An 11,823-nucleotide genomic window follows, 5' to 3' on the forward strand; every position below is an offset into this window, starting at 1 on the left:
TGACAAAGTAATATGAAACATGTCAGTTAAACTGGTTCACAGACACACTGTCTCATGTAGCTGAAATCAAGTGGTTAATTTCGATAAACTCAAGGAAATAAACATGTGCTAATTTGAAGAAGTTGAATTTGATTCAAACACTTGATGATAAGGGAAAACAAGTTGAGTTGAAAAGGGAGTCTATGGAAAGAAGGAGTTTTACTTCTGAGCATATTCTGAAGAGTCTTATGTGTAGAAGGAGAAAGATTCTGCAGATTGAAGAAGTCTGCACAATATAGGAAAGATACTAGTTGATGGACTCTTTAATAAAGTTTTTGATGACTGACACATGAATGGACCATGTTACTTAAGCTGGTCCAAGCACAGAAAGACAGGTTTTAGGTTTCACTGAAAGATGCAAACAAAGATTGCTTAAAGTCAGGAATGAATGAGTGAGCCTAATTCTGATATACTGAAGTTACTGATCGCGTGAGAAATTGAAGAAGTTGTGGTTAAATAAAATACTTGAAGATAAGATGATTTAAAGAGTTGGAGTTTAACTACAACACTAAGGAGACAAGAGTTGGAATTGAAGAAGGAGTCTCACTTGAAGTAAAAATCTATGCAATAAGAGTTCTGATTAAAGGAGGAGTTTGAAATAAAGAATGACTCTTTGGAGAGATGTCCTTAAATAGAAGATGTATCAATCAGAGTAACCTACGCACGTACAGATAGAGAAAAGGCTAAATACGATCAAATTGAGAAAGTTCATAATTGAGAGAATTCTGACTGAAGATTCAAGTGTTGCCAGTACAAAGGAACAAGTTGACGAACCTGTTTCACAGGATTAAGCTTTACAGTTCATGAGTCAATTTAAATGTATTGTTCTTATTGACTTGTAATTTATTGCTTTCCTAGATTGATTGTTTAGGAACAATATTGAGCTGAGTCAACTTCAAGTCTGGGATAACTCGAAGTAGGTTCAACGGTCAAGGGTGATTGTTGAGTTATAGGAATTAGAGTTTATAATTCTAGTTATTGAGTTATAGGAATTAGAGTTTATAATTCCAGTTATTGAGGTATAGGAATTAAAGTTTATAATTCCTAGTTGTTGGTTACAAAAGTTTTGTAATCAGTCGTTGTTGAGACTCAGAGTTATTTAGTGAAGTTGGGGTTAAATCCTGTAGAGGTATAAGTCGTGATTTTTTTACACTTTTTTGAGCCGGGTGTTTTCCACGTAAAAATCATTGTGTTCTTTACTTCCTGTTTTACTGCTTCCTTGGAACACGTCAGGCAACCCGTTCCATCCATGGGCAACTCTTACGTTAAAGTCACTGATCAGTAGGGCACGTACTCTAACAACCTCCCCCTCCCCAGGCCCCACCCAATCACCCCAACACACACATATACATACACTATGCGTAGAGGTGACTCAAGAATAAAACTGGTAAAATATTCAAAATTTATATTAAAAAAAGTAAGAAAGAAAGATTATCTATCTTTCATTAAAAACATTTTAGAATTTTGAATTAAATAACTTAATCTTTTATTAATAAATAAAGTTTCTACAACAACATTCAAGGTAATATATTGCAAACACATAATAACATCTTATTAACTAGAATTACAATGTGAATATAACTTAAGACTTTATTTCATTTATGATTAGTAATTTGAAACCCCTAATACGTAAACACGAAAAGACAATTCTTTCTTTGTGTGTACTTGTATTTTTTTATTTTGGACGGGAGGGCAAGGGAAATGTGATTCGAACGTTCACCACAAGTGGACAGATGGCCTAAACCAATCGACCTATCCTCACATCCCACGTATTTGTATAGGCCTAAGACTTCGTATTCAAATTTTATTTTAGGCCACTAATTTTAGTGAGACGTCCGGATACAAACATCAAAAAATCAAGAAAATGGATTGAATCAAATTAATTTGATTTTTTTATTTCAATTTTTCAATTCGATTAGGCTTTAATTTTTATTTAAAAGTCAGTGTTCTATTCAGTTTTCAATTATATAGTTCTGATTATTCGGTAGCAAACTTGGAGTTGTGGTCTTTTGTTTTTTCTATCGAAGTTAAAGCTATCCTACCAACAGTAGAGAGAAATGATCCAATTCCAACTGATTTTCTGGCCAATATGTACATGACCCTTCATAGCAATGCAAAAGCTCCCGAAATTCTGGTTCAAAAGATTGAAGGTAGCTTGTTCAATGGTGAAGGTATTCATCTTGGAGTTTATGTTACCATAAAAAAAAGTATGCATGTAAACAAAAAAAATTGTCCATAATTTTATTTTTGAATTAAAAAAATAATATAATCTATTTTTATTTTTACAAGTAGCTCATTTTATAGTAGAAAAATAGTCCATTAATAAGCTCACGTTGGAAAAATATAATCAAATTAGAAAAATTGAATCGAATTGAATAAAAATTTAAAAATTGAATCAAATTAAATTAATTCGATATTTGATACACCTTCGTCATAACCAAAAATAAAAACTGAATGTCCATCCCTACCCTAACCCCCATATGAGAACGAGGTCAGAGTTGTGGAGTTTGTTTCGAGTCTTATGTAAAACTAAATTAAAGTCTCAAAATAAAGTTTCATTGAACACCATTAAAATATTATTTAAATACTTTAGTCTTAAGAAGTCATAATTTGTTTGTTTGCATAACCTTTTATTAACATAAGATTGGATATATTGATTAATTACTACTTAAATTTGTCACTAAGTTTCATTTAGACATTCGAATTATGACCTTTTCCGACAAGTACCTAAATACAAAATAAATTATTTTTGTTAGGCACTTTAATTTAACTCATATTTTGAAAAAACTTTTGTATGTATTCACAAGCATCCATTATGTAGATAAGTGACCATATAAAATATATCTTCTCCTTTAGTAATAGTGTTATATACACCTACATCAATGGACATATGCATGAGATTTTATGATTTAGTGTGATTAATGTGTATAATTAAAGAATGTAAATATATTTTAAGTAGTTATCTTATCTAGAACGCTTCAAAATATGTGGTCAATTGAAACATGTCATAATTAAGCTTGTAACTACTCACGCCATTAGGTTTTGCTTGTCACCGTTTGAGTTGACACACCTATTAAGAAAAATAATTAATAACATGACTATTTTGTCATAACATCCCTATTAAATGATGCTTGAATTATACTCTTGAAATTAATTGAAAAAAAAAATAATTAATGTGAAGGGTAAAACAGGAAAAAAAAAGTTTTCATTCTCTTGATATGCCAAAAATGACAAGTAAAAGTAGAAATCTAATCAGAAAATTAGTGACAAGTAAAAACGAATTGAGGGAATAAAATTTACTATCAAATTTTAGAAGGCTGTAAATTTATTTTCCCTCAAAATAAAATTAAGGAATTATTATGTTCAAATGCTCACAGAAAACTAAACATCATAGTACCTCGAACCTCATTAAAGGGAAAAGTAAAAACTTATTCATACCGGCTATTAAATACATCAATAAGTAGATGCATGACATATGTGTTCAAACATATACAACTATCATTAACTATAATTAATAACGGTACAATTTCATTAAACCATTTAACTATACATACATGATAAATTACATTAATCAATCTGGTATAAACACTCAATACGAATAAATACTAGTTACTAATATATGTGTATATACATGATTACTTGTTGAAAAGCTTTGCTCTGTACTGTTATTACTTGAAGTTGCTTAGAAACTTCGTGTATAGCGAAATGGAACGGTGTAATGAGTAGCCTTTGTGGTGCAAAACAAAGCTAATAACAAACAATACGTCATTAATTAGTGGTACAATTTCTTGTCCCCATCTTCTTTTGTAATCCATCCGTCGCAATTTATGTGGCATTCATTCTTTTATAATCTGTCCAAAAAAAGAATATCATTTTTTAAAAAATTAAAAAAAGCATAACTTTTAGATGTTCTTTTAACCTTTGATAAAAGGATTTATCGCCACACAAATATTTAAGGTTTGTTTTAGATCGGAAATTTAAAAAGTCTTTCTTTTCTTCTTAAAACTTTGTGACGTCTGATGATGCAGCGTGAATGAATTGAGACATAGGGAGTAATTACTTATACCTAGAGATTGAATCAAAATTTGAACCGGCCGGAACCGTCCCACGACCCGGTTAAACTAAATGGGCCGGTTCCGGTTTGGCCCGGCCCGGCTTACTTGATACCTTTAAGTTATACAGTTAGATAGCAACATTAAGCGTCTATAACGATTTTTGAATTCAACTTTTGTACATATTTAATGAATTTCTTAATTCAAATATCGAGTACTTGGTTCGACCGGACCCATAGTTAACCTTGTACTTCGTTCTGCCCATGTTTGTACCAAGATAGTAGTCATGGCAAGAACTTCTTTAAATAGCAATGCAAATTAGCTCCTGTAGCCTCACACAAAATCTACAATAGTGCTAATTGCCACTACAATGAGGGATGAAAATTTTCTTAATCAACATGATGAAGAAAGTGGAGCTATGAACTATTGGTGGAGATCATCAACAAACTTTGATGAGTGTAAAATTCAAGTTTGAGAAAATGCAAAATTTGTCAAAAATGACACCATTACTTAAAGTGCTTAGAGAAATGGAGAGGCTATATTTGATGTCCACAGAGAGTCTTGATGAGCTTAGACAAAAGTTAATGTCTTATAAAGCTGGGGATTTTTGGGTGCCAGTTGGTGGAATAAACAAAGATGATATGGATATTCCACCTGTGAATACTATATTGTTGGTTGGTTTTCATAATTCTGGTAAAAGTTCACTTGTTAACCTAATGTATAGTGTTCTTGGTCGTTCTGGTCTCATCCCTTTTGCTCTAACTTCTTCAGGCACGTATAGTTAATGCAACATTTCTTCTTGATTTTTTTTTTTTTTTCATCCGATGTCTAGTATCTATAGTGGGACTTGACTAGATTCTGACTAGTGATAGAAAGTTTCACATTGATTATCTAATTTTCATTTCGCAAACTCCTTAAGAAATCAGTAAAGAAGTATTTATTTTACTAAATTATTCTCATTAATGGCAGTTTGAAAATTTAAATTTGATTACTATTACTACAATTTATTTGAGAAATTGTTACCTAATGATAATGATAATCAATTCTCTCTTAACTTGTCAAAGTAAATAAAGCAAAAGAAATGAGAAATTGTTACCTAATGATAATGATAATCAATTCTCTCTTAACTTGTCAAAGTAAATAAAGCAAAAGAAATGACTATTAAAGAGCATTTGAGATTGTAAAAAACAACTAGTCCTAAACTAGCCGAAATCAGTTATAGTAAGATCTTACAATACGTCATTTATTTCATCTCATACGATAGCAGCTTCTTTTTATTTTATTTTATTAAGAAAGAATGACACATTTTTGTAATTAAAATTACCCTTTGATTTTGTATTTGTCATTTTATCCTTTAGGACGTGGTCTTATAATCATAAATACCATTTCACGTATAAGATCATAATTAATTTAAAGATACTTTTGTTTTGTGACTTTTGTCTTATTTTGTTTTATTATTCCAAAAAGCTCCATGCAAAATACATGACTTTAAGGTAAATGTACGAAACCACTTCGTGCCAATGTAGCATGCGCCTAATGAGCTACCTTCACGAGGTAGGAAGGCTGTGCACACATCTGATTTCTCTTGATCATATTTACCGAATTACACTTGATATATTGTTATTTATCACGGATATCCAACATAATTTTGACCATCTTTATTGGCTCGTCCTCCTAATTCCAACTCTCATCCTTCAAAAACTTAAATTGTAAAATAGGTTAAGGAAAACTTCACTTTTTTTTTTTTTTTTTTAAAATAATAGGAAATGCTTGTGCTTACACGACATTAATGATGGAGGAGCACAATGTGCTAAGATCAGCACGAAGTGGATTCTGCATTTACGATACGAGGGGTTTCGATTATGATGGAGTTGAAGAAGCTCTTCTTGAATTGAAAGAATGGATGGCTCCTGATGGTGTCCACCATAAGAAGCTGTGTTTAAGACCAGGAGATGATGTACTTCTACCAATACTAGATAACAAATTGGAGGATGCTTCTTCTTCAATGTTCATGAAGAGAAATGTGAATTGTGTTATGGTGGTGGCTAATGCTTCTGAAATATATGTGTCTCTTAGACTTGGTGATTTTAAGCCATTGGATGCATTGAAACAACTCTTTTGCTCGCCTTCACTCAACCAATCTAGTAAGTTTGATTATTTCTTTCCCATTAATTACTCATTTAAAGAAGAAATAAGGATGATTTAGTCAAGTACTCCCTCTATTTTATTTGATTACTACAATATATACTTCCTTGGCCATTTTAAGGCAGATCGTACCTAAGAAGATTATTGTTTACTCCTCGGTAGGTCATAAATCTAGTGACTATTTCTCGATCATATGCGGTATTCGGTCATCTGACCAAGGAGTATCATGTTGGCTTAATTTGAAGCAGCTGCATGGTACTGACATTTTATAGACCTGGTGTCACTTTGGAAATTCAAGAACAAAATTGATTTCGACTATGCCCTTAACATTGAAGTAGTCTTTTTTAATATTTGTTCAATTCTTAAGAAGTATCGAATAAATTAAGGTAACTTATAATAAGCTGTGTCTTATATTGATTGTTTTTCCTCATAGATGTGAAAAAAGCTAGAACGATGGTTAGAATTAGACGGAGAAAGTACCTCTATGATTTAGTATATGTCAAACCTTAAATGACAGATTAAAAAGACCAGAGAGAGTACAAGCTTGTCTCTTACCTACTATCAAAAGACATAATTCTAAATTGTAGTGTCACCAGTACCAACTGGACATTTCCTACTCTCTTGTAGTTGTTTGACCAAGAAAATCCAATTAACTTTGTAATTTAACCTGTTGTAAATGGTCACTTACCTTATTATTAGGTCTTTATTTCCGCTTGTTATAGTAATTATTTTTTTATATTGTTAGTATATAGAAGTTAAACTCGAACATTCATTTTTTGTTGCAGATGGGAACCCCATATTGATTTTGACTCATGGAGACAAGCTATCAACTGAGGAGCGAATCGATTGTCGATTGAAAATATCCAAGCATCTTGGTACCTCAGAGACAAATGGAATATATGATATAGTATGTGTGACAGAATATGGATTATTGGCAGATGAATATGATCCAATTTCAGCATATGCTGTAACTGAAGCAGTTTATAGAGCATTGCTTATCTCAGACAGGGCTCAACTTGTTAAGAAAACATTCATGGACTGGGCATTATATGCATTGTCATGGCTATTATGTTTCTTGGCAGGCATTTTTGCCTGTCTGGCCCATGTTTTCAATTGTCTGGCCCAGAAACACAAAGGCAAGATGAAGTGGTGAAGAAAAACATCTAGGCAAATATTTGTGTGTTAGCATATGCATATATGTATTGTCTCCTATGATGTTCTTGCTGTTGGATGTTAGGTAGAAGTAAAATAGGTTAATAAGTATATATGTTTAGTGACTCTGGTTAGTTTGTATCTGTTAAATCATGAGTGAGGGTACATTTGCTTGGACAAATTACCTACTATTATTCTTAGGGAAGGTGTTTCGACAATTTAGATTGGATATGCAAATTTCGATTTGAATCTTTCATATATGGATTCAAGAATCAAGTTTCCAATCCATTCGACATAAATTCATGTGGATTGGTTTTCTTAAGTTTGGTTTCGGATTAATCAATTTGGTTGTTATTTCAAATTTTCGATTTTGAGTCTATAAATTTTCTTCTTAATAAAATGAATATTGTAATAAAGTATTCATGTTAAATTGCCTTAAATAATTTCTCATTCTCACACAATCATCCAAATAAAATATTCATTAAAAAAAAAAAAATTCTACTCTAAACAAAGAAAAAACATCTTTACATAGATCATACTACTAAGAGTTCATACTCGAGAGTCGAATCAATCACTACTCAATTCGTATAAACTCTTTGCAATGTAAGATCAAATAATATATTCAACTAAGGACCTCGTCTTCTAAGCTCTTCAAATGTTGATTGAAATATAATCAGTGATAAATTTCAATGAAACAATAACCCTAATTGCTTTTCACATTGAAGATATTTTCTGAGACGAGGGAAGAAGAATCATATTAGAGAAAAGGATTATCTGGAAAAAAAAGAAGAAGAGATTTTGTTACAACTGCTAGCTATTTAAAGATAATGAAAAACTACAAACCGACTATGTCTAATCTACCTATCTAATCACAAGTTTACTCTTGTGCATTCTATACATTAAGTCACACCAATTTTATCACTTCCCCTCAAGCGATGGGTGCAAAAACATTCAACACACCTAGCTTTGCCAACTAAGTGCTCATGCTCCCTCTTTGCTAGTCCCTTGGACAAAATGTCTGTAAGTTGTTCTACAGTATTTACATGTTCTGTTTTAACTACACCTTCTTGTATCTTTTGTCTAATGAAATGATAATCGATTTCTATATATGCTTTGTCTTCTAGTGGAAGACCGAATTAGCTACAATTTGTAGAGTTGCTTTGCTGTCACTATGTACACTTACTGGTCCAATGACTTCATTACCTAGTTCCTTCAACAGATCTCTCAGCCAAATAATTTTGAGACTGTACTGGCCATTATTCTGTATTCAACTTAAACTGAGCTTTTGATGACCATACTCTACTTCTTCAATTCCTATGAAATCAATGAATCTTCATGTTTCACTACGAACCTTGAGATTGACCTTCTAGTATTGGGGCATGATGCCCAATTTGCATGATAAAATACAGTTAATGTGTTTGATTTCTTGTTGTACAACAGGATCCCCATTCTTGGTTGCCTTTTCACATATTTCATTACTCTAATTGTTGCCTAATGAGATTGCTTTGGTTCTTGCAAGAATTGACTAAGAGTTTGAACTGAGAAAACAATATCAGGATCGAGCAGTGTCAAATACGACATTTTTCCAATCAACTGAAACACCCTGAGTTTTGGACCTTAGAAAAAATTCTCGATTTTTGACTTCTAGACATTATACGAGTTGGAGTACCACTCGTATGATAGGGTACGGTTTGGATGATTTGGTCGTATGGTGACCAGTGTGGGTTGGCTTTTGTCCAAGGTACGATTGGAATATACAGGTCGTATGTTAGGGTACAAATGGTAAGGTGTCAGTCGTATGTTGCCCTAAGTTTAATCTAGGTGATTCTATTCTGCCTAAGGTACGAATTCATGATACTAGTCGTACGGTTAGGTTCGATTTGGCTTGGGTGGTCGTATGTTAGACAATGTTAGGGTCAAAGGGGAGGCGTAGGGTACGATATAGGGTACCACTCGTACCCTAGGGTACAGTTGGGGTGGGGTGGTCATACCATCTTGGGGGAATTTTAAGCAGTTTATTTTGAGGGTAATCTGGACATTTTTCCTCTTAACCTCTTAAGGCCCCACGACTTATATCACTCTTGTGACATTATTTATCCTATTATTCTAGTCTTAAACACTTGGACTTACTAAGGTAATTTCTCTCCGTCATCTTCGTAATCGAAGGCAAGTTACTCCTTCCTCGTTGTTAGATCCAACTAAAGGTATGCTTTATGAATTGTTTTCATGGCATAAATGTTGTATGGTTTTGGGTTTTCAAATATATGTTGGGGTTTTTGGTTATAATGGTTGGTTATCATTTTTCCATGTCTTTTACTTATGGTTTTCATATTATTATGGTGGTTTGAACATTTGGTTGCATGGAAATGGTTACTTGATACTTGGTTTTGGCTTTGAAAACACTATGCCCCCAACATGTTTGATAATATACCTATGAGAATGTTTTGGTTCAATCGTTGGACTTTCATTGAACTATTGCATGGTATAACTTGGTAATGGAACCCTAAATGGTATAAATGGTTTAAATAGTCTGGAATGGTTAAATGATAAGGTTTTGGTGGTCATGGTTGGTCTAATTGAAAGCCTTGTGGGGTACAAAGGAATTTCTTAAGCAAATATATCAATGAACTACTTATGGGGTACATGGGAATCCCCCAAGCAACTAAATAAGGTAATCTATGGGTATATAAGAATCCCTTATTCTTTAAAAAGATTGGCTAAGGACATTGCTTGCAAGTTATAGTCGGTATGATGATACCACTACTTATAGCCTCGGTTAATAATAAATGAAATTGTGGTTTGGTTGTGTGGTAATGGTTTTAATTGGGCAATAATGACAGGGTGTGATAGCTAACCGTGAAGGTGTGAGTTTAATGGACGGACACTGGAAACTCATGTTTGTCGAGATGAGGATTGTTCATGAATACCATATATGATACTTACGGGGTACGTAGGAATCCCCTAAGTACATTTGTACATATGTATTATGGAGCGCGAAGGGTACTCGAGAATCCCCTACTCCTATGGTATCTCTGGTTCGTATGGCTATATGCATCGGGGCTTGTTCAGGGGGTTACACTAGACCCATATAGCCCATGGGTGGTTCTAGGACGATTGAGCTACACATACCTAGGTTAATGATTTTAAATGCATGTTAAACCCAATTCTCTTTCACGGCATGGATATATATATATATATATGGTTATGAATACATATGGTTAGTTTACAAGGTTTTAAAGATTGGCATTACTTTATCCTTATCCTGAGTACTTGCTAGCATTTACCTGCTAACCGTCTTCGAGCGGCTGTATCCTCACGCGATGTAGGAATTGGCCCATTCTACTTCCCCTACTCACTATCATTTACCTGCTAACCGTCTTCGAGCGGTTTTATCCTCACGCGATGCAGGAATCGGCCCGTTCTACTTCCCCTACTCAGTGATCGAATTTCGAGATCAGCTTGGTTGGATTGAAGTAGTGAGCTTTCATATTTTGAAAGGCTTCATTTCATATCATAGATGTCTTTACATACTCTGGTTATTCATACTCATTGTTTTTGGCTATGGTTCGGGGCATATCCCAACTGGATATTATTTTTCTTTCGGTTAGAGGCTTTATGGGACTACTATAGGTTGGTATGAGCGGTGTCGGTACTAGTGTTAGCCTTAGTATTGACATTGGTATTGGGGATGACACCGTAGACTATATTTAATTTATGATTGTTTTATTTTGTTTTGGATTTTATATACTTATATTTGGAACTCATTTAGTATGAGATGTATGAATTGGCTTATGGTATGGTTGTTGGTTGGGTTTTGGATGGTTGAACTTGTTTGGGTTGGTCATGGTCATGGACCTATCCCAGAGTCTGGACTTTTGGAAATATGCTATCCTGTTATATGTTCAAAATTTATTTAACTCAGGGTGTGCGTTTGGATGATTGGGTTAGGTAATAGGGGTAGTCTTTAGTCCTAGTTGGACTTGGGATGCCTATTACGACAAAGCCCCGGGTCAGGTCGTGTCAAGTTGGTATCAGAGCTTTAGGTTCGACATGGTCAATTAGGGAGTCCAAAAATCCGTGTCTAGTAGAGTCTCTTTTAGGGATGTGTAGCGCGCCACACTCATAAGGGAGAGGATATAAGGCATTTAGGAACTGTTTATCTTTTTTGGTATTCTATTTTCAAGCTTGGAGTCTAAGTTCTTGGATTCTTCTGATTTCTATTTGCTTGTCTTTCAAATCACGCCTCGATGATCTGTAGCTCACGAAAACTCTTTTGTCCCAACTAGGGACAATGTTGATAGGACACTCTCTTCTCAGGGGATCCATACTCGGTCTAGGGGTTCAGTTCTTGATATTTCTGAAGTCTCACCAATTCCTTCTAGTCCTCCTTAGGCAAACGTGATGAATGCATAGTTGCGTCAGTCGATTCCTCTGA

The 11,823-nt window shown here is 33.8% G+C and overlaps 1 protein-coding gene across 2 annotated transcripts; it reads left to right on the forward strand.

Moving 5' to 3' along the window:
* Window positions 1–4,289: 4,289 nt before the first annotated feature.
* LOC107866428 lies at window positions 4,290–7,754 on the forward strand. Of its 2 annotated transcripts, none has more exons than XM_016712498.2 (3): window positions 4,290–4,784; window positions 5,855–6,235; window positions 7,022–7,754. In XM_016712498.2, exons 1-3 carry the CDS (start codon window positions 4,544–4,546, stop codon window positions 7,387–7,389), a joined length of 990 nt encoding a protein of 329 aa, XP_016567984.2. In that variant the 5' UTR covers window positions 4,290–4,543; the 3' UTR covers window positions 7,390–7,754. The 2 variants fall into 2 exon arrangements, with proteins under 2 accessions (XP_016567984.2, XP_047265176.1); XM_047409220.1 differs by having other exon boundaries at window positions 4,291–4,862.
* The last annotated feature ends 4,069 nt before the right edge of the window (window positions 7,755–11,823 follow it).

This window comes from Capsicum annuum, chromosome 3 (assembly GCF_002878395.1).
Source record: "Capsicum annuum cultivar UCD-10X-F1 chromosome 3, UCD10Xv1.1, whole genome shotgun sequence".
NCBI classification, from domain to species: Eukaryota; Viridiplantae; Streptophyta; class Magnoliopsida; order Solanales; family Solanaceae; genus Capsicum; species Capsicum annuum.